This window comes from Mesoplodon bidens, assembly GCF_964165515.1.
Source record: "Mesoplodon bidens genome assembly, chromosome: 11".
Lineage (NCBI taxonomy): Eukaryota > Metazoa > Chordata > Mammalia > Artiodactyla > Ziphiidae > Mesoplodon > Mesoplodon bidens.
The window spans coordinates 78641940-78666508 of record NC_138167.1 but is presented as its reverse complement, the minus strand read 5'-3'; the positions used below and the strand labels follow the sequence as shown (position 1 = coordinate 78666508).

General features: G+C 39.5%; 1 protein-coding gene across 6 annotated transcripts in view; it reads left to right on the top strand.

The window, feature by feature from the left end:
• The window catches only part of NR1H4 (nuclear receptor subfamily 1 group H member 4), a 74331-nt gene that overhangs the window by 17125 nt on the left and 32637 nt on the right, over positions 1–24569 (top strand). For 3 of the 6 annotated variants that reach the window (XM_081250039.1, XM_081250037.1, XM_081250038.1), the window contains one exon: positions 14528–14893. In XM_081250039.1, the coding sequence (XP_081106165.1) occupies positions 14528–14893 (366 nt within the window). The other 3 variants (XM_081250036.1, XM_081250035.1, XM_081250040.1) reach the window with 3 other exon arrangements.

The following is a 24569-nucleotide window of genomic DNA, read 5'->3' as shown; positions in this document are numbered from 1 at the left end:
TTAGGTTATAGCTCTGCAATAGGTTTCCTTTCCACCATTCTTCTGGTGCTGGGGGAAATATGGCACAGTGTCAGGATTAGTCATTTAAGCTGGATTGAGGACAAATTGTACTAAGTTGTTTTCAGTAGATCTGTAACTAGATGATACCATAAAATGATCTATTGCTCCACTTTATGCATTTATAAAATAACATCTCATTATAAAGAGTCTGAAGTGAGAACATCAGCAAAATGCCAGCAGGGGCAATATTTTGGGTGGGGCAGGGAAGCTTTCTGCCACGCTTAAATAATTCCCTTCTGCCTTATAACTCTGCTGGGAGCCTTGGATGCTCCCAGTTTTTCACTCTATATTAATATATCAACCATGATTGATGATGATAGTGAAAATGCAAACACTTGAAATTCACAAAATTCAATGTGTTAAGGCACGATCCCCTATTTGCTTGCAGAAATCCCTGGGAGACATTAATCAATAGGTTATATTATTACCTACTAGTCATTAGCATTAGTGTGCAATGGTTTATCAGGTCATTTCCAAGGAGGGGTCATTATTTTATTATCTATTTACATGTCTACCAGCCGCCATTCAGTATAAGAGTATCTAAGGACAGTGACTGTATTTCATTAATCCTAGTATGTACTTGATAAATAAGAATCAAATAATAAATAATAGAGGGAAGGAGAAAAGAGGCTTAGGGGGAAAAGAGATGTTTATCAGTAACTCTCAGAGAGATCAAAGGCAGCAGTTATTATTTTTGCAATGCTAGTTCTCAGACATACTTGCTACATCTTATTCCTTCCAGTTGGCTTCTCTTCATCCTGTGGATACAGTCAGGGGCAGTGGGACACCTACCTCCATGTCTGGACACTTGACCATTTGCTCCTGGCCTACCCTTCTATGGGTCCTTAAAAAAATCAATGTATGGACATCTTTATAATTTGTGATCTACTCATCAGAATTCATAGGATGATTAGGACTGTAGGTGCATATCACAGACCAAAGAAAATTACACTTGAGATGATTTTTTTCACATATAAACTCCATTTCCTGCTCTGAAATTTTACGACTGCATCTTAAGATCTCCAAATCTAAACTCTGGTGTCATCATTATTAAACAAATCCATTCAGCTCTAATTTGTATATACATCAAGAGCAAAGGGTAAGATCTTTCTTACAAACTAGCCCACTTTAAGCAAGCCCATCAGGTTGAAAGTTGACCTCAGTTGTCATGAGGTGAAATAGATGTAAGTAGATAGAGAAAAAATTGTGAAGGAGCTGTCAAGTTAGAAGCATCTGAAAATGATTGCTAAGGAAGCACCGTGGTCCATGCTTTCTTTCAGTGGTGCTGTTCCCTCATCCCTCCTTTGCTGGACCACATTCTTATACAGTTTCCTAACACTTCTTTTAAGGTTTCTTAGAATATATAGCACAAGATGCATAAGCTGCAATGCATAGCTGTTATTCCCAGCTGGAGCAGTTTCTTCAAATCTTCATCTGGTCCACCTCTCTTGGGAAACTAATCAGAGCCATGTGACCATTGGGACTCCTTTTCTTCTTCCCCATTAAGTTCTAGAGCCAGGCCTAAGCACTTTTTTCCCCATGCCTCTTTCCCCCAGGGGAAAACATACCTGCGCTAAAGGTCCACCAAAGGGGAGGACAAAGAGTATTTTGACCCCTTTATTCCTCCTCCCCACCTTCTTTTATGTCCTGATGACACTGATGGATTCTATGGACCTCCCACCCTGAGCTTAGGGCACAGAGCACCAGGGAAAGGACTGTGGCTCATGGATGAGTAGCCCACGGTGCCTAACTCACCACTCCTAGATCCTGAGATGTGCCCGAGAGTCAGAAGTGTTAACTCATGGACTCAATTAGCCAGAGAGCTGTACTCTTTTCCAGTGGTCTAACTGTAATCAAAAATAGCCATCATGTTGTTATAACAAGGGCAAGTGAGGTTTACTGTATTGCATATGGATGGCTATAATTTCTTCCAACCAAACATTGAACACTGACCATATGCTGGATGTTGGAATAAAGCAGGGAAGAAGACAGGAAAAGAAACAGGCAAAGCAATGAGTAAATGAAATAATATCAGGTAGTGGTAAGTACTATGGAAACAACAAAACAGGGTGATGTCATAGTGACTGGAAGAATGAGGCTGCTCTAACTGGTGTGGTCAGGGGAGGCCTCTGGGGAGTTGACAACTGAGCGGAGAAAGACAGAGCCAAAGAGAACATTCTAGGTGGAAGAAATAGCAAATGCAAAGGCCCAAAGTCTAGAATGACTTGGAAGGGGCTTGTCTTCTCGTTTTTATTTAGGCAAGTCGAAAGAGTCTAGAGAACTGGCTCTGGACCCCATATTTCCATTAATCAGCGCTGGTAAAAGGAGATTATTAGGCTGGGAATTCTAGGACAACCTAGAATTAGCATTTGAGTCCACAAATTGCTACAGTTTTCGTGTCAGGAGGTGGTGACTTGGACCCAGTGGTACTCACCTGACATGACATGACTTTCAAGGTGGTCCTGGGCATGGTCCCCCTTCCTGCAGGTTACTCTAAAGGCCATAATTAAATCCCAAGACACTGGGATTTAATTTAAGACATGGAGAAGGTGACATAAAGATTACTCAACAAATACTGATGGGCACTCACTAATGGGCTGTGGAGACACTAATGACCTCTTGAGTGAGGCCTTTCAGCTGCTTCTAGAGAGGGCTGTGGACCCCTCACTCTCTAAAGGCTTTGCTCGAGAAGGGGAAGCAGCTCCACCCATAGAAATGGTTACCCTGAAAAGCAGAGTCTGAGGCAATGACTTGTGTGCAGGCAGTTTATGTGAGAGGTCATTCCAGGGAGCAGAAGCAAAGGACTGGTGTGATGAGACAGGGAAGGAGGGAAAACCAAGACGAGAAGAATTATGAAGATCGCTGCTGTGGGCAAGGGGAGCTTGATTCCACTGGGAGAAGCTGAAAGAAGTGTCCACTGAGGCACCGGGCATGGGGGCAGTTATTAACCGACCTCTGGCTCCCATTGGTTGAGGGTCGCCCTTGGGGGCATTAACTTCCCTGCACTTCTGGGCTGTGCTTCTGCTGCTCCCAATGGAATCAAGCCAAGTGGTCTCCTGTGGCATTGGAGAAGCTCTGGGGAGAAAGCAAAGAGATGTGCAGCAGAGTGCCAATGGGAAGTGAGTCTGAGCTTGCACGTGATTATCTGCTACAGCTGCAGCTGACATGAGAGGTGGGTCCAAGGATGTGCATCATCACCAGAGGGGCTGCCACACAGTATTAATGTGATTTTCCCCCAAAATCAATTGGAATGTTTAAAGGAAAGCTAAGATGGGTGGGGTGGTAGGTGAGGGGAAAAGGTGGAGATTTGCTCTATAGCTCTGTTTTCTTAGGCTGGCCCTTGTAGAAAAGAAGGAAAGAAACTTAGAATAGAATTACAGAGATGATGGGCTTCCCTGGTGGCGCAGTGGTTGGGAGTCCGCCTGCCGGTGCAGGGGACACGGGTTCCTGCCCCGGTCCGGGAGGATCCCACGTGCCGCGGAGCGGCTGGGCCCGTGAGCCATGGCCGCTGAGCCTGCGCGTCCGGAGCCTGTGCTCCGCAACGGGAGAGGCCACAGCAGTGAGAGGCCCACGTACTGCCAAAAAAAAAAAAAAAAAAGAAAGAATTACAGAGATGGGGCTGGAGTCACCTTGTGAGGTCCTTTTAACTTATTCTGCTGCCACATCCCTAACAAATCCAGATGGGAATCTAGCTCATTGGTAACTCAGTCCACATGCAGAACGCAGGATGGAAGGACGTGGTGACCTAAGAGAGACAAGTCTGCTTTCCTTTGGGAGATCCTGAAAGCCGGGAAACTTGGTCAAAGATTAATTTAGTGGGTTAATAAAGGCTTCTCTGATGAATGAAGAAGGCAGGTTCTTATGCAATTAGCGCATAATAAAAGGTAATAATGACAAAGTCCACAGCTTCCCATGGTTTAACATAGTGAATAGGTAGAATGTGGCATGTTAATTAAAATCTATGTATCCTTTAAGCAAACTGTGGTTTAAGAACTAAAGAAAAAAAATCACAGAATTTTAAAGACTCAGTAAATAGAAAAGCATTCTAATAATAGCACAGAATAAGCAAGAAAAGGTACAATCTTAGGTTCCCGTACCAAATGTTTCCAGTACAATGGGTCCAGTTCCTTTAGCTTGGTGATACTGGGAAACGTTCAATGAATGTGAGTGGAAATAAGCAAGGAAATTGAAAGAAATAAAGTCTCAGAGGCAGCTGAGACTCTCTGAACTTCAGTTTTCTCCCCTGTAAAATGGGAATAATAATGACATTCACTTCACAGTTTGTTGGAGGATTGAATGGCTGTGTGGAAAGTGTTCTGTAAATCTCAAGGCATCATAAAGCAGTATCGCTACTCCAGGGTTTGAAATGTAGTTGTTATTATTTAAATTGTTAGAATGATAAACACCACTCTACTTATTAAAGGGAGGAAGTTCTGTTAATCTTATCATTGTTGAGTGCTAAGAATTTTCAAGGAGCCAACAAAACCCAACAATATGGAACTAAATTTCTGGGTGCTCTAAGAAAAAAACACATGTTCTATCTCATCTTGGCATTACAGCATTGCTAACAACAGCTATGGAATCCACATTTTTGTATAATTTTTATTATTGTTTCTAGTAGTCTTTCCAAAGCCCCATTCTGAATGAGGCCTAGCAAGGGGCAGGAGGGCAGATTCTATATAATCCTATTCACTCCCACTTCATTTCCTTTAGCTACTTCTCATAACGTTATGCTTTTCTCAGCTGTTGATGCTCATTTTCTCTGGGTAGCTTTATTTTTATTGGAATCTGGTTCTTCCCTATGTCTTTTGCTTAAATTAAAAGAATCTTTCAGATGGTACAGAATCAGCTGGATGTTTTAAAATACAATTAAAGGTCTTGAGCTGCAGTGTTGTGTAATATTTCTGACATTTGATTTCAAGTCTTTTCCCATCTCACTGAGTTTAGCACAAGTGAATGTAGTTCTGACTTGATGGGTCAATCAAAGCCAAAAGTTTCCAGAAGATGGAAAGATACCACTGTCTCAGACAAAATGGAAGGTTGCTTTAGCATAATTTAAATATTTTGTCATGGGCTTCCCTGGTGGCGCAGCGGTTGAGAGTCCGCCTGCCGATGCAGGGGACACGGGTTTGTGCCCTGGTCCGGGAAGATCCCACATGCCGCGGAGCATCTGGGCCCATGAGCCATGGCTGCTGAGCCTGTGTGTCCAGAGTCTGTGCTCCGTAACGGGAGAGGCCACAGCAGTGAGAGGCCCGCAAAAAAAAAAAAAATAATAATAATAATATATTTTGTCACTACCATTTCTTATCCATATCTCTTCCACAGATTGAAGCAGTCTCTAAGATTTTTTACCAATTACCTGTGGCTTTGGTTTTTGATCTCCCAGGATTCTCAGATCTGGTGCTCTTGTTAGTGAGGTTAAGAAATGGGAGAAGGAAAAGAAATATCAGAAGAGCCTTTCCTTATGACAACATAAATTACTGCTTCTTTTAGATAGGGCATGCATAGTTTGGAAAATGCATGCAATGAGATGCATGTTGGCCAGCTAGTGGGCAAATCCATTGCCATCCAGAGCCTGGTTCTCAACCTTGCAGGTTAAGAAACAGGTCTCAGGGGCTCTCAGAATAACCAAAACTGAGAAAGGTTGACTATGAAAACAGACTGCAAATTTATACATTTACAGTGATAAAAAATATTTGTGATCATAACAGCTACCATTTCTTGAGTGCTTTCTATATGTCAGGCATCATGCTAAGCACATTTTACATTTGTTAGTGGACTCTCATTCAATCCCATCTCTGCCATTTACTGGTATGTGATCTTAGGCAAATTCTTTAACTTTGTGCAAGTTACTTGTCTTATTTAATAGAATTCTCAGAAGAATGCCTGGCACATTGTAAGTACTCTGTAACTATTTGCCATTAATATTAATTCTCATAACAGTCCTATAAGGTAGATACCATTACTATTCCCCTTTTACTGCTGAGAAAATGGAGATTTAAAAATGTTAAAGAATCTGCTGAATTTCCATAGATAGTAAATAGACAACCAAAATATAGTCAGGACAAGGAATCGGAATTGGATGATTATGGATTCAGGTTAAGAGAACACTCCTGTTCACCTTCTCAGTGGAGAAGGTCTTTCCAGTGAGATTATTTCACTCAAAGTCTGTTAGCCAAGTCTATTCTCAGGGATAGTTCTCAGAACAGCATTGCCAGCATTTGCGCTGGGACTTCCCTATTTTTTATACTAACATATCTAATGCCCCTCCTTGCTGTGACTGGCATTTTATTCACATTGCCCCAAGTACCGTCTACAACAGTGCTGTCCAATAGAACTTTCTGTGGTGATAAAAATGTTCTAGATTTCCTTTGTCTAATGCAGTAACCACTAATCACACATGGCTACTGATGCTTAAAATGGGACTAGTGTAACTGAGGAACTGATTCTAATTTTACATAATTTAAATTAACTTAAATTTAAGTAGCCATATATGGTTAGTGGCTACTGTTTCAAATAGCACAGACCTGTAGGGGAAAAATGTACCTTGGGAAAAAAAAAATAGCACGAAGCAGTTGGTCCTCACTGCAAAAGAAGCAAAGGGATTCAATCAGTCTTGTTATGAGAACATCCTGTGTGAATTTCACTCAGCAACAAGGGTTTCCTGGATCAGCTAAATGATCCTGCTCATTTCGTTTTTAGTATTGAAGTTTCTGAGGGCAACAGACAGGCTCATCTGTTTGACCAGTGAAAACCTCAGTAGAGAATTCTTGACATATAAAATTCAGAGGTAGTTTGTCCTGGTTCTTAGCCTTTGGGTAGCTCTTCCAGCTTAGAGTCCCTCAAGGCAAGTCTAGCTCTTGGGTTGTGAGGAGCGGAGAATGAGGTCAGAAGTAAACTGAGGACTGAGAACAGCTTTGCAAAGGCTGATTCTTGGTTGAGCAATCAAAGCTGAAATACACCTAGGAACCAGCACTCTTTCCTTTTTCTTGACCATTAGGGCAAGTGTACTTCAGTTTTTCCACCACAAGGTTTTGAGTGAGAAGACCTTGGTTAAAGCCTTTGCTTCATCCCTTAATAGCTGGGTGACTTTAGACAAATCATTTAACTTCACTGAGTTGACCTTCCATGTCTGTAAAATAGGGTAAAAGATAGTGGGCATCATAAATTATACCTTCCTCAAAGGGTGCAAGTAAGGATCCGATGAGATCATGCATGTAGAACCACCTTGTAAACCCGTAAAGGCTGTAGAAATGGCTTAGCAGTGATGATCACGTTTATATAGATCACATTTGCCTTTTAAAACTGCTTTCACACTTATTATGTTATTTTATCTTCACAACGGGTCCATGAGGGGAGTGGAGCAGGAATTATGATCTCCGTTTTACCATCTGTTGATGTAGACAAATGAAGTCCGCAGAAGCTGAGAGACGGTCCTAAGGTGACACAGTGTGTCTGGTTGCATTATCCCTAAGCTCAACCCTGGACCTCCTGAGTCCTATTCTGAAGCCCTCCCTTCCAAAAAATACCCAACAGTCACAAGCTTGGTATCCACAAGTTATGCTGCAGAAATTATTCCTGCTCAGGAAGCAAGCCACCCTACAACAAGAGTCCAAGGCTAAATAATTATAATATCAGTATAATGATGATGAGTAGCCACACACTCTGCTAAGCATTTAATAAATATTATTTTATTTAATCCTCATAATAACTCTGAGGTTGCATGATTATCAGTCCCATTTTACAGATGAGGAAATTGAGGCAGAAAATGGTTCAGCTAGGGGCAGGACAGCAATAAAGCGCATAGAGAATGGACTTGAGGACATGGGGAGGGGGAAGGGTAAGCTGAGATGAAGTGAGAGTGGCGTGGACATATATACACTACCAGATGTAAAATAGACAGCTTTTGGGAAGCAGCCGCATAGCACAGGGAGATCAGCTTGTGCTCTGTGACCACCTAGAGGGGTGGGATAAGAAGGGTGGGAGGGAGACACAAGAGGAAGGGGTTATGCGGATATATGTATATGTATAGCTGATTCACTTTGTTATATAGCAGCAACTAACACAACAGTGTAAAGCAATTACACTCCAATAAAGATGTTAAAAAAAGAAAAGAAAATGGTTCAGGAATTTGTCCATGGTCCACAGAGCTAGTGAGTGCCAAGGGAGCCTACATGTATTAGTTTGCTAAGGCTGCTGTAATAAAATACCACAGACTGGGTGGCTTAAATGACAGAAATGTATTGTTTTACCATTCTGGAGGCTAGAAGTCCAAAATCAAGGTGTTAGCTGGGCGGGTTCTTTCTGAAGGCTGAGAGGGAATGATCTGTTCCTGGCCTCTCTTCCTGGCTTGTAGATGACTTTTTCCTTGTGTATCTTCACATTGTCTTTTCTCTATGAGTTTCTGTCTCTGAAATACAAATTTCCCACTTGTATAACGACATCCGTCCTATGGGATTAGGAGGGGACACATTTCCACCCATAACACTGGATATAAACCCAAATTAGTTTACCTCACGCTGTTAAGTATTATGCTTTAATGCTTCCTGACATTACAAAATTATACCAATCTGTATCCTTTTGAGAGGAACGAATGTCAAGACGTAGAACATGGCATTTGACCCCCAAATCCACTTTTAGAGCCACTGAACAAAAATCTGTCCTCTAAAAATTCCTAAATTGGAACGTGCTCCCCAAAAATGTTTATCTAAGAGACTGGTTTCCAGCTTACTAGGCAATTTGGCATCGAGGACTTTTCTCATAAACATTTACAAATATTCTGCTCGGTAATGAAGTTAATCAGTAAACCCCACAACCTCTGGCCTCTGTCACTCCTTACCTAGTCTCATTTTCAGTTGCTGTGAGTAAGCTAAGAATGGTAATGCAGTTTCTGGAGTTAGAAAATCCAGGTCAAATTAGTCCTTGTCACAGCTGCACGTCGTTGGGATTTGCCATGGAAATTATGAGCATGAAGCCTGCTAAAGGTAGGCGGAGGTTCGCAGATGCTGGCGGTGGGGCTTCTGTAACTGGACTGAGGAAACATGGGGCACTTTTGCTTGAGATTCCAGTAACTTGAGATTCCAGTAACAGATCTCTGTCAAAGATGACTCAGTCAGAACCAGAAGACTGGGGTGAGAAGCTGGGGTGGTGTGATTTCTGTAGGGTTCCAGGCAGGTGTGTATCTCACTGAGACTAAATCTAAGTGTGTTTTCCCTATAATTCTTCACTGGATAGTGTGTAAAATTAGCACCATTCTTCCAAGTTAAACAGTAGGCAGTTCTAGCATTAATGCCTTGGACACTTGAAAAAACCTTTTAAAGTACATGATTTCATGCAGTGTTTTTAAAATGGCAAGTCTCAGATCCCAGTGGGTCATGATATCTATTTTGTGACTTGTGACCAGCATTAAAAATTTAGAATAGAATAGAAAAGGAATACAATAGAAATGTCAGAGTGCCCGTCAAGAGGTAAGGATAAGTGTTATTTCACGGAAATTTTGTTTCAATTATTTATACATATGTATAAGTGTATATGGGGTAATGATATAAGATTTATTTCATACTATGCATTATGATGAGAAAAATAAAAAGAGATCAAAAAACATTAATTTACTGAACTAATTTCACAGTAGATTTCTCCCAATAGTCAATGGAAAATCAGATAAGTAAAGAGTTTACCTTTAAGCCCGCTTTGTTTTCTCTGAAGTAAAATATAGATTATAATTAAAACATAAACAGTATAATATAATGTTGTCTGTTTTAATATTTTTTTCAGAATAGAATCTTACCTTTTGAATTTCCAGCTAAAAGAGAAGCTCAAATCATTTTTATAATAATTACAATTTTGAACATATTTCTGGTTGTAGACTTGGCAGCATGTTATTTTGTTTAAATGTGTTGTTTAAAAATGACTGACACTGTATTTTTTTTAAATAAATTTATTTATTTTGGCTGCATTGGGTCTTTGTTGCTGCATGCGGGCTTTCTCTAGTTGTGGCGGGCGGGGGCTACTCTTCCTTACGGTGCGTGGGCTTCTCATTTTCTCATTGCAGTGGTTTCTCTTGTTGCAGAGCACGGGCTCTAGGTGAGCGGGCTTCAGAAGTTGTGGCACGCAGGCTCAGTAGTTGTGGCTCGCGGGCTCTAGAGCGCCGGCTCTGTAGTTGTGGTTCACGGGCTTATTTGCTCTGCAGCATGTGGGATCCTCCCGGACCGGGGTTCGAACCCGTGTCCCTTGCATTGGCAGGTGGATTCTTAACCACTGCGCCACCAGGGAAGCCCCTGACACTGTATTTAGAGATGGAAATTAGTTGGAAGGCTGCGGCAGTAAATTTTCCATCGTTTCAATTTAATAAACATTTATTAAAGATTTACACTGTGTCAGGCTTTTTGTAAGGTGCCAGGAATGAAGGAGAAAAGGGAATGTAATATATAGTAATCTAATGTATTCCCCAGGAGTTCACAGACTAACCACAACAACAAAAATGTATTGAATGTTTATGCTTAGGCACTATGCAGTTTACATTCTTTGTCTTAGTTTATCTTTATTGCAACCTTTCATCTAGATACTATATTTTGTTTCAATTACTATATTATCCCAGCTTTTCTTTAAAAAATTTTTATTGAAGTATAGCTGATTTACAATGTTGTGTTAGTTTCTGCTGTACAGCAGTGAATCAGCTATAAGTGTGCATATAGCCCCTCTTTTTTGGATTTCCTTTCCATTTAGGTCACCACAGAGCATTGAGTAGAGTTCCCTGTGCTGTACAGTAGGTTCTCATTAGTTATCTATTTTATACATAGTAGTGTATTATATTATCCCGGCTTTATAGAGGAAGGAACAGAAGCTTAAAGAAGTTCAATGTCTTTCCCAAGTTCATACATCTAGCAAGTTGCAGGCGAACTGAATCCAGGTTTGTCTACACAGAAGTGCTCGTGACGAGTATGTCCTACCACCTCAAATGATATAGTATGAAAGAGAAGCCTGGAAACCAACAAAAATGATGGTACATGTTTCTGAGTGCTGCAGTAGAAGTGTGTACAGAGGGTAGGAGGGATTAATTCTACCTAGGAAAACTGGGACAGGCCTCACAGAGGAGGTGATGGGTTGACAAACCAGGTGGGGAGAGGCACCAACATTACAAAGGCCTGGCACCAGGAATGGCACACAACTTCATAAACCAAGTCATATCATCTGTTAAGAAACCATGGATTGGGAAATAAAGGAAGGCCGAGAAGGCAATTTTTCCATTCATGAAACATTTCAACAAACATTCATGAAACATTTACTAGAATCAGTGTTGTGCCAGGGCTGAAAAACTGGATATAATCTGAACCCTTTATCGGGCTCATCAGAAACTAACTGTGGGTTTATGAAGAAGTGCCATCCTTTGTACATGAAACTGATTCTCCCATTTGGGTACACAGTGGTTCTGGTCACAAACTCCTTAGAGCTGCGCTGTCAGATATGGCAGTCATTAGCCACATGTAGCTATTTAATTTTAAATTTTAATTATTTAAAGTTATATAAAATGAAAAATTCATTTCTTCATTATTACTAGCCGTGTTTCAAATGTTCAATATTCCATTTGGTTAGCGGCTACCATGTTGAAAGGTATAGAATGCTTGCATCTCAGAAATTTCCCTTTGATGGTACTCCTTTAGAGAAACTATTAAATGCTGCCAAATGACCCTCTACCCTGAAAAATGTTGCTTCCCTTTACAGGGGGTCTCAGCCTCTCCTGGAGTCCATTCAAGTGTTCGCATTTAAGAACTCTTCCCTGAACTCCCATGGAGAATTTCTGTTATAAAGAAATCCAAATTCTCCTATTTCTTGATAAACTGATTCTTAAAAAAATCACTCATAAACTGTATTAAAATAGAAATGAATTTACCTTTTCCGAAAGTGCACTCTAAAGTTGACCTACCTTTGCCCTCTCCACATCTTATGCTCTGTCAGAAAATTCTGTATTCGTTTACTTGGTTTTATCCCAGCCCTTGACATACTCCCACCCCTCCCCACCCCAAACACACAAACAAGAGAAAGTCTGGGGCCTCTTCTATCTGTTTTCTATCTGTCTTGTTCACTGTTGTGTCCTCGGAACCTAGGACAGTGTCAGGAAAATTGTAAGTGTTCAATATATTTATAAGTGAAAGTAGTATCCTATAACTTATAGCATCAAGACTGATGTGTATTAATATTTACTAATTAACTAACTATCATTACAATCAAGATTTTGCTAGGTTCTTTAGGAAACAAACATGTCTTTTTATGGCACTCCACTTATCAAAACTTTTTCTCAGAAACTGTATCTTATACTCAGAATTACCTTATGAGATAGCAAGGCTGGGTGTTAGTATCCCCATTTTACAGAAGAAACAGAAAAATGTTAGGCAGTTGTTCAAGGTCTCACAGTCAGTTCATGGAAGTTATTCTTGTCCCACCATTTTGGAGGATGTTGTCCATGCTGGGGCTTTTTATTGTAAGTTGCCTGTATATTTATTGCCTCTACTCTGTGGAAATTTGGTGGGAACACTGTGAAATACTAGAAGTGGATGTGCTTTGGGAATAGAGGCATTATTTAATAATATTGTGTACTGATCTCATATTCTTACCCTGTTTTGTGTTGTTTTCATATAGTAGAATTGATGTCTTTGTGAAAGCGTTCCATTTTAATTGAGATGATTCCAGATATTGATAACATGATTTGACTTGAGTTGAGACTCCATTGTGTCTCTTGATTATTAAAAGATTTGTTGAAATAATGCTCAGAGATCTTGGAATTGTCTTGTGAGGAGAAAACAACTACACATTTCCTTAGATTCTACAGAATCCAGATTCTGTCTTTAATTGATTATGTGACTTCAGGCAAGTTGCTTAACTTTACTAGACCTGTAGATGGAGAGAAACTGGGGCTGGGGGTGGGGATGGGAAATTGAGTGAGGGTAAGATGGGTTGGAGGATAAAATCTAGATGAAACTAATGATTTTAACGCTTTTAGCTCTTTTCAGTTGTATTCACTCCAGAAATTTTAACCATATTTAGTTATTAAATAGATCAAGATTTTGCTCATATTTTAGCTTCTGTTTTTTCTGTAATAATTCCATATTTTTATATTTTTCCATTTTGCAGTCATAAGACAAAGCCCCATTGCCAAAATTTTTGACTGTCAAATATACTGACTCAGTGCTGGTTTTATATGGATAAGTTGGGCATGAAAGAAACAAAATTGATTTTGCAGATATTGTATCCTTTGTGTTCCATCAGTGATTTCCCGTATCAATGCAGAAAGCATTTTATTTTAAGCAAACATTTAACATACATATTTTCCACTTTGTGTTGTAGAAAGGCCCTGAATTCTAATGCCCATAAACTGTTGGTCATACACTTATAAAGGTTTTAGACATAAAGAAGCACTATAACATCATGCAGCATGGAGTCTTCTCTTTACAGATTAGTAAAGGGAGGCCCATGAAGGGTAGGTAAGTACTATACAACTGGGTACAGACACCCAGGGACCTACGTTTAGGAAAGACTTCCCAAGAGAAGCTAGACTTAAAGGGAAATTTAGAGATAAGTGGAGAATAGTGAGATAATGTTCTTGGAGGGGATGGCTGTTGAGGAAAGTTCCAGGCTCAGGAAGCAGCATGTGGGAAAGGTCCTGAGTCTGGAAGCAGCAAGGCATATTTAAGGAATATGGAAGTCGGAACATGGGAAATGGCTGGAAAAGAAAGAAAGGGTAAGATCACGCAGAGTCTTGCAGGCCTAGCTATAGGTTACCTGAAAGCGTAGGCATTGGAGGAACTAACAAACTCAAGTACAGAGGGAGGAAGAGGAAAGCTTTAAAGCATCACACATTTGAAATTATCGCAGAGAGGAGCAATTCAGCACATGGGCTTTGAAGTCAGACTCAAAGTCCAAATCTCAGCTACTTAGGTGTGTAGGAATAAAGTTGCCTAATTACTCTGTGCCTCTGACTACTCAATTTTAAGTGGGGATAATACAGTTACCCACTTTATAGGATTTTGTAAGACAGAAATGACAAAAGATAGCATTTGTATATATGCCTGTCCTTTATCTTTGTTTTCTGTGGATTGTTGAATGTTTTCCATGTTGAATAGTTTTTTTAACTTTCCTTTTTTTCTTTTCCTTTTAAACATTCTTGTTTGTTTTCCTTTTCTCCATGTTGAATGTTTTTTATTGGTTTGCGAAAGCTCTTTACATATGAATGACACGAATGTTTTGTCTGTCCTCTATGTTGCAGATATCTTTCTGAGCATTTAATTTTGTCATTTAATCTGTTAATAGTTCTTTTACTGTAAAAAAGTTAATTTTATATTAAAATTTTAATGTAAATATTCAAATATTTCAATCTTTCCCTAGAGCCTGTACTCCTAACCATATGCTAAACTGCCTCTCTTATTTATAGAATGATGACATTAATTCCAGTTTTGTTATCACTTTTGTTCAGGTGTACTAACAGAACAAGCAGCAGGTCCTCTGGGACAGAATCTAGAAGTGGAACCATACTCACAATACAACAACATTCAGTTTCCCCAAGTTCAACCACAGATTTCCTCATCTTCCTATTATTCCAACCTGGGTTTCTATCCCCAGCAGCCTGAAGAGTGGTACTCTCCTGGAATATATGAACTCAGGCGAATGCCTGCTGAGACTCTCTACCAGGGGGAGACTGAGGTAGTGGAGATTCCTGTGACAAAGAAGGCCCGACTGGGTGCATCAGCAGGGAGAATAAAAGGGGATGAGCTATGTGTTGTTTGTGGAGACAGAGCATCCGGTTACCACTATAATGCACTGACCTGTGAGGGGTGCAAAGGTAAGCCTCTTTTGGTTGGCAATTTTCTCCTTATTAAAGTTTTTCTCTACTGGTTGTTGAAATCCCTCAAACTGGATTCTTCCCTTTTCCCAAATAACTTCCCATTTTCTCCTCCTCTGCTCTTACTTCTTCCTACATCTTCTCCTTCATTGGGATGTCATAGATTTCTAGGGAAAGCTTATTAGAGTATTTAGCTTGGATATAAGTAAACTTTTTCCTATTCACAACCTCACACATAGTTAGAAGGAATTTATGATTGTGGGTTTTGTTTGTTTGTGTTGTTTTTTAAAAGAAAGAGAAATTGCTGAACTCATCTCTTTTAAAATTAAGGTCAAGGAGAATAAGATTTTATTCAATAAATATTTTAATATACACTTTCATGTACTCTAGTTAATTGAGAAAGAGACAGAGGAAGAAAAACAAACAAAAGAAAACAAAAAGGAAGTAATGATAGCCTATATTCAACAAATATTTCACTTAGCAGGAAAATAGATCTGTGAGCAATTCTGTAGGGGAAATCAATGAAATTGTAATCCATTTAGGATGGATAAGGTATAACACATGAAACATGAAAATGACTCAATATAAAGCCCTATGTGATCATTCTCCCGATAAGGACACAGATGATAAGTTTATAAAATTTCAGAGGAAAGAACATAATGGACTAGTAGGTTCATCTATTTATTTTTGCATTTGTTCTTTCAACAAATATTCATGGGATGCCTACCATGTATTAGGCACTCTGTTAGCTTCCAGGACTTTGAAAGCTGATAAAGAACTGTCCCCGGAGCAGAATCTGTTGAATGGCGAGCCAGTTTGGTGTTCTCAGATGCCAATGATTGCCATAAAAATAAACAGAGGACCCAGCCACATAAGAATGGCTCTAGGACATTTCAAACCTTTGAAAGTTCAAGTGATCAGATTGTCTAAAATTATATTAGTCAGCTCTTTAAAACTTGGTGTGATTTCATTAGATTTTTAAAAAACAAAGTAGTATTTATGCCGCAAATTTAAAAATTAAAACAGATCTATAAAGAAAATTTCAAAGATCTCGTTTATGGCCTTTAAAATACTCTTATCCTTTTTGTGGAGAGCCAAGTCCATATGGGTAAAAGTTAACGTATAAATTCTTTGAAGACATAGATTGTGTCTTCTTCAGCTCTGTTAATACTCATAGCATCTAACACAGTGTCTGGTACATAGTAAATGTGTAAATAAATAAAAGCATAGTAAATTTGGAATGCCATAATGAAAATCCATGCTCATCGCTTCCTAGCTAAGAAGGGGTGTAGCTTCAAATCTCCTACTTCTAAATCTAACCCCAGAGACTCTATTATTAACCACCAAGTGATCATTCTGCTCTCTGAGCTATTTGTTCAAGGCTAATATTGACTGACTTGGTGGCCAAAGGAAGAGAATCAAGCGCTCCATTTAGATGTCAAGGTATCGGTATTATCCAAGCCAATGGGATAAAACCTTAAAGTTAGTAACCTGGGCCAGCTCACCTCCTTACAGGCGAACGCTGGAGTGAAACCTGGTCCTCCTGAGAATTCCGGGGCGTGGCCAGGTGAGTAGAGGGAGACCAGAGTGCCACTGACAATGCTAAGAAACGGCAACCCAAAGACAGGCAGAGGATGAGAAGCCCATAAAAGATAGAAAATAGAAGCCAAAGCTAGGACGCTACTAGGCAAGTGCAGGGTCAGGAGACCAGGGGATAGAAAACTGGTCTAAGGAGAACTGGTCCTCTGGGGAGCTCAGGGAGGAAAAGCTGGATCTGAATGTAAGTATATTTTTTTAAGAGCAGAGAAAGGCAGAGCTTTTTCTTTGATTTTGATTTGAGACTTTGCTCCCATGATGACAGCAGAAGGACAAGAGTGCAAGAGCAGATGAGATAGAGCCAGGCAGGTCCCATGTTCTACATCAGGGTTTGGCAATTTTTTTCTGTAAAGAGACGGATAGTAAATACTGTAGGCTTTGCACCATAGCGGCCTTGTTGCGATTACGCAACTCTGCAAACTCAGCCACGTAAGAGTGGCTTTACTTAGCCTACAAAACTAGGCAGGACAATAAAAAACAGGCAGTGGGCCGAATTTGGCCCAGGGCCTAGCTGTAATTTGCTGACCCCTGTTCTAGACCAATAACTCTCGATGGTCAGTATCAGAATTAACTGGAAACTATGCAGTGAGAGAGCACAGCACTCAGGGTATATATGCAAGAAAAATAACCTTTTTTGTACAAATGGATTTAATCCAATTTCAAGCCCTGGTGGAAACTTTATTTCATCAATTCAGGATGAATCTACTGAGTTTTTTGGGCCCTGGAGGTGGGGCTCTGGTTCTTGGTGCTGTTAACATAGTCCAGCATCTGTTGAGGGCTGTTCTCTCTGGTCTTCGCTCACCAGTGGGGAAGGTCTTTGAGGTGCTATCCTGGCATCCTGAGCACACTCCTGCTTCCCATCTGGCCCCACCTGCTTCCCAGCTGCTCAGATGGGAGGGCTCCTGATGCTCCTGCATTGTCACCTGGAATGCCTGACTGCCCAGGGAAACCACATGGCCATGTCATCCGTTCCTGTGCCTTGTGGGATGCAAGGAACCCCAAGGGCCTCCTCTGACTCTCCCCAGGAAAGAGCACAAGAATCCCTCTGTTCTAGGATTTCCCAATGATGTGGAGTTCCCATAAACTTTCTGCAAACCCAATCCCAGGACTCAGTCTGAGGATTAGGGGGTGGGAGAGACAGAGTTCAGGACCTTCTCATGTACTTAACAAACTTAACTCTTTGGTTGTCTGCCTCTCACAATTTGGGGAAATTTTGTTAGTGTCTGGGATCTTGGGGCTTAGGCTTTGGTGACTGAAAAGCCAATAATTGGCTCCTTTGTGCTTTTTAGATGTTCTCTCGAGAAAACAAATGAAAATCATTCTGGCTTAGTAAATGGGGAGGAAGCGCACAGAATAGGGTAGAGTTCAAGCCAAAGAACCAGTGCCTCTGGGCCAGGCAGGCCTAAAAGCTTGGCCAACTTCATCCCCCCCACCCACCACACCCCTTGGGTATCTACGCTTACCAGATACAAAATGAATTTCACGCCATAACTTTCCATCAGAGGGAGTATGAGCTCTGGGATTTGACAGGCATGAATTGAATCTAGGCACTATACCTCTTGGCTGACTAAGCAAGTTCTTTAATATATTGATTAGTCAAAGTTCAACAAAGTAAAGCAGAAACCAAATTTCAAGCAGAGAAGAATCAGTACAGGAGAACTTGGAAGGGCAGAGGAACAGGTTCTATGCTGAGTCTCCAAGACAGTGCTCCAAGCCACACTGCAGAACTCATTTGCCGGGGCAGTTGTTATTCAAGAAGATGGGGGATCAGGAAGCTAACATAAGAGTTATTGACTCCAGGAAGACGGCACCTTAGTTGACCTTTAGGGATCAGGAAGTTGCCTTCACTGCAATTACTGGCTCCAGAGCCATGGTGTACCTGCTAAATCTGTACATACAGAAGATGAATACCCTGTGTCTAGTCTCTCAGTGCCCTGGAAACTAACAACTGGAAAACAAGATGCTGCCACAGCAAAACCATGATCCTGCTTGCCAGCAGAAACAACAGAAACAACAGAAGCACAGCTCTTTCTTCACTTCCACTTTTCAAATATCTTACAAGAGCATCTGTTTGGCAGAGCTTAAATTGTATCCACATTTAGCAGCAAGGGAGTCTGGGAAAGATTGTGTTCAACTGTCCTGCCTTCACGGTAGAGGACGCACGAATCCAACTAGCCAACCTCAGTTGACAGAATATGTAACTTCTCTAAGCCTCCAATCTGTGAATTAGGAATAATATCTATTTTTTACAGGGTTCTTGTGAGGATTAAATTAGATTTTTTTATGTAAAGATCCTGGTAGTTCTCTTGCCTTAGGACTTCACTGCAGATCTTTCATGAATGTAATACTTTAAACACACACAGACACACTCATACATACCCACGAGAAATTTTTTTTTTTTGGTTGCTCCGTGTCTTAGTTGCGGCAGGCAGGCTCCTAGTTGCAGCTGGCAGTTTCCTTAGTTGTGGCATGCGAACTCTTACTTGAGGCATGCATGTGGTATCTAGTTCCCTGACCAGGAATTGAACCCGTGTCCCCTGCTTTGGGAGGCAGATTCTTAACCACTGCGGCACCAGGGAAGTCCCAATTTTTTTAAACTTAAAAATAAAACAAAGATCACGGTTAAACTTCCTGATTTCACTGGTGTTATATATGTTTCTGTTAGAAATACTTTAATTTTTCTTAAGGTTTTATTTGATATAGGTATTTATGGCATCAATGAAATAAATTTTGATTTTAAAAAAAAATAACAACTGCCGAACACAAGCATAATGCCAAGTGACACATGATAACCATTTGCTCGGTACTAGATTAAATCGAGAGCTGTCCCTCCCCCTCAGTTATCAGTGTGGAGCATATGGAAATATGCTAAGGTCCGGATGAATTTTGATTCAAACCTCAAAGCTCAGCTGACAAAACTGATCTGCATCTGACTGGATATTTCAAATGGCTGCATTCCCAAATAGGTCAATGTCAATGCCACTCACAACCGTCTCCATGCCAGGAGAGAATGGTGGAACGTTTAAAAGGCATCTTATGAGCAAATGGGGGACTTTTCATCCTTTGGAACATATTTTTATATAAGATAGTGAACCAGCATTAGACTTAGTTCTGAAGTTTTAGAAAAGATTCTAGAATTATTGAAACAATTGTGACATGTAGGATAGATGTAGAGAGTTTCCAACGGGCCTTTGGTTTATGGGTTACAGCTGAGGTGCCCTGACTTACTTATAAACTTACTGAAATCCTATTTGATTTTGAGGTCTGATTTTATAAAATTTAATAATGATCCCAATGAACTCTATAGGTCAAATTATCTTAGAGTGTGATTCAAGGGGTGGGGATTAAACGATTTCACTGCATTGGAAGACTTTTGTTATAAACGTCTTTGGAAGAGTAGGACTCTGAAGGCAGATAACCTAGATTCCAACCCCAGCTGATTCTCTTCCAAGTTACTTAATGTCTCTGGACTTCAGACTTCTTACCTATAAAATGAGGATAATAATAATAAAGATGAGGAGGAGGAGGGTGAGATGATGGCAATGTGATGATGATAGACAGATAGATAGCATACATCAAGTGATTATTTTGTGCAGGCTTTATAAGGAGACTTTACATGTACTAACTCATTTCATCTTCAAGAAAACCCTTTGAGGTAGATTTAAATAAGGTAATGTGTGTAAAGCGATTAACATAGTCTTTGCCAATAGGAAGACCTCAATAAATGTCTGCTATTATTACTATTATGACTGGGTTGTCATGAAGAAAAAATGAGACATTGGTGTTTTTTTTTGTTGTTCTTTTATTTTTTTTGTTTCCTTTTTTTTTCACAACTCACACACATACACACTGTATTTTATTTTTACAAGAGATAAATAAACTGACTCCAAGCATTGTAAATGAACAATGATTGCAACTACCAAACACGAAACACACTCATACTATGTCATAATATTGACATTCATTCCAGTAATCCTCCACTGTAACAGCTCCTTTACTTTTCAGTGAAAATTGAGTTGTATATTTTTTGCCTCTGAGTCCTTGTGAGATTTTTTTTTATTTATTCAAACAGAAAGTCACAAAAATTATAATCATCCTCATCAGTTCACTCAGTCCCATGTAATTAATTTTTTTATCTTGATCTTTTGTTAGCACTTTTATGAATTCATCAGTTTTCCATTAGAGTTCTGAAAATGCTTATTCATTCAGTTCAGCAGTATAGTCAGTTACCAGAAACCTGTAGTTGTCAGAGTCTTTTCCATGAATTCCTTGAAGATGAAACCCTTTTATAGGAATATTTTTGTGAAAGCATCAGAGTACACCCAGAACTGTCTCTAAATGACAAAAGACTTAAAAATGACCACGGTTAAAGATTTGATGAAAGTTCATAATAATGCAATTGACAAGGAAATTTAGTTATTTCTGAGATATACATTTTAAAGTAATAACTAGAATTATGACTTATAATATTATACCAGAACATATAAGATTTTTAGAAATTTCATGTAATGTCTGAAACATTTATATTAACATATTTCCATACAAATAACCCAAAGAAAGTTTAGTATTAGTTGTTTTTTTGTTTGGTTGTTTGTTTTTTTATACTGCAGGTTCTTATTAGTCATCAATTTTATACACATCAGTGTATACATGTCAATCCCAATCGCCCAATTCAGCATACCACCATCCCCACCCCACCGTGGTTTTCCTCCCTTGGTGTCCATATGTTTATTCTCTACATCTGTGTCTCAACTTCTGCCCTGTAAACCGGTTCATCTGTACCATTTTTCTAGGTTCCACATACATGCGTTAATATACGATATTTGTTTTTCTCTTTCTGACTTACTTCACTCTGTATGACAGTCACTAGATCCATCCACATCTCAACAAATGACTCAATTTCATTCCTTTTTATGGCTGAGTAATATTCCATTGTATATATGTACCACCTCTTCTTTATCCATTCATCTGTCAATGGGCATTTAGGTTGCTTCCATGACCTGGCTTATTATAAATAGTGCCGCAATGAACATGGGGTGCATGTGTCTTTTTGAATTATGGTTTTCTCAGGGTATATGCCCAGGAGTGGGATTGCTGGATCATATGGTAATTCTATTTTTAGTTTTTTAAGGAACCTCCATACTGTTCTCCATAGTGGCTGTATCAATTTACATTCCCACCAACAGTGCAAGAGGGTTCCCTTTTCTCCACACCCTCTCCAGCATTTGTTGTTTGTAGATTTTCTGATGATGCCCATTCTAACTGGTGTGAGGTGATACCTCATTGTAGTTTTGACTTGCATTTCTCTAATAATTAGTGATGTTGACCAGCTTTTCATGTGCTTCTTGGCCATCTGTATGTCTTCTTTGGAGAAATCTCTATTTAGGTCTTCTGCCCATTTTTGGATTGTGTTGTTTGTTTCTTTACTATTGAGCTGCATGAGCTGTTTATATATTTTGGAGATTAATCCTTTGTCCGTTGATTCGTTTGTGAATAGAGACATTGTTTTTAAAACCTCCAGCTCTGTACCTGGCACACCTTGAGTGCTCATAAAACATTTGCTATTGTTGTTTTGTTGATGAATTCCTATTATTTTATCATTGTTATTGTTCTCTTCATCCAGCCCCCTTAATTTGGATCATACACTATTTTCAAAACTATCTCTCTTCCTATTAGTTAACTAATTAAGTCTCTAGCTGCTGGGAGTTTGAATTAATTAATTCAATTTTTTCCAGTAAATATTATTAAGTACCAACTATATGCCAGCCACTATTCTAAGCCTACGCGATACAGTGGTGAACAAAACAAAATTCCTGCTCTCACTTTCACCATTTTAAAGCAAAGTAGGAAAACAGTTTACATAATTGAGCTAAAATAGACAAAAAGAGAAACCAGTAAAACAAACAAACAAAAAAGATTTAAAATACAAAAGCAATAAAATGGTATCTAAAAGAACATGCAGAAAAAGGAAGCAATAGAAGGGTGATTTCCAATAAATGAAAGTTGATATTTCAAATAAATATAGAGCAATGATATAAGACAAACTGAAGACAATAGAAATTAGATTTAAATAAGAAAAAATGTTTAAACTAAATATATAAGCAATATATAAATAGGAAAGTAGTGACTAGAGGCCACTAGTCAGTATAAGCCTCCAGCTCCTGGGAGTTTGCCTACCTGGGAGTTTAAACAGCTGTTAAAGGCCTGAAAAGCCCAACCCCTGCAGATGTTACCCTTGCCCTCAATCTCCCAAGGATACCCAGTAGGGGTGAGGGTGTCCACAGATTTTTGCTTTCAACTCCTTTAGACGACTTCGTCACTTGAACATTTTGTCAAAGTAATGAGTACATGTCATTCAAAAGTCAAATGGTCTGGACATATATACAGTACCAAACGTAAGGTAGATAGATAGTGGGAAGCAGCCGCATAGCACAGGGAGATCAGCTGGGTGCTTTGTGACTGCCTGGAGGGGTGGGATAGGGAGGGTGGGAGGGAGGGAGACGCAAGAGGGAAGGGATGTGGGAACAGATGTATATGTATGACTGATTCACTTTGTTATAAAGCAGAAACTAAAAAAAAAAAAATGTCAAATGGTAGAAAAGCCCCTGCCCAACCATTTCTGCCCCAAGTCCTGCTCCCCAGAGGCAACCACTGATAACCACTACTGGTTTTGTGTTTTTGTGTTTTGCATTTTGTTTTTTGATCATTTGGATAGGCTTTATTTCCACAGAACCATCTCCCCTCCTTACAAACACAGAATTAAAGATATAGAGAAAGCATACAATTTTTAAAATAATATTCCTTTATTATGCTTTTCATATCCATGGAATTAGTAGTAATGGCTCTCTTTTAGTTCTGATACTAGTAATTTGTGTCTTCTCTCTTTTTATTGGTTAGCCTTGCTAGATATTTTTCAATTTTATTGATCTTTTTGGAGAACCAGCTTTGGTTTCATTGATTTTCTCTTTTGTATTCCTATTTTCAATTTCATTGATCCTGCTCTAACTTTTATTATTTCTCCTCTTCAGCTTACTTTAGATTTAATTTGCTCTCTTTTCTATTTTCCTAAGGTGGAAGTTTAGATTATTGGATTTTATGTATTTCTTTTCTAATGTATTCAGTTAATGCTATGAATTTTTCCTCTGAGTACTGCTTTTGCTATATCCCACAAATTTTGATGAGTTGTATTTTCATTTTCATTTAGTTCATTTCTACATTTTTCCTTTGATAGCCACCTCTGTATTTTAGATGTACTTTATGTGTAGCATTGCAGAAACACTTTGTTACTGAAACAGGTAGGACTAAGTGTAAGACATATCATATTTCTATATTTCTGTAATCAAATTTAATCTTTCCCAGGCTCATAATCCCCCTGGCTGATGAGAAATTCCACTGGGGATATATTTGGGGATGCTCTTTTCCCCAGGAACATGCACAAATCTCAGGGGTCTTACACAGGGTAGAATATTTTGGTATTAGTTGATATGCTCCTTGTTCACCTTTGAATTGATCCCTTGAGAGTGGACAACTCAGCCACCTTTTGATATGGTTATTTTATCTCAGGGTTTCCAAGGTCATGGTTATTAGTACCTTCCTGTCCTCAGCTCAGAGCTATCCCATTAGAGATTTGTCACCTCTCTAGAAGCTCTTTATGGGTGCTGGTCCAATACTCAGAGAACCTGTGAGACTCATCCCATCCTCAGGCTCTGGTGAAGTTCCCCAAACCTCTTTCCAGCTAATCTGCCTCTGCTCCCCCAACTCTAAAAGCATTGACCTCCACCTCCATCATCTTTGATATGATGCAGTATAACCGTTTCAATGAGGGGTTGAAAACAAAAGCCCTATCCTAGAGTTATCTTTATCTAGAGGTAAAGAACTTCAGCTTTTGTCGTAGCAAGTGAGCATAAAAAGATGGCTACCCTCTTGGGGTGGGATAGAAAAGCAAAAGACAACAAAACAACACCCCCAAACCCCAAAACAATAGGACCAAGTATAAATCACACATGAATCACTTGATAAATCATCCTTTACATTAAAATTCCTAAAATTGTTGAAAAAATACACATTTATGGACTCAGAC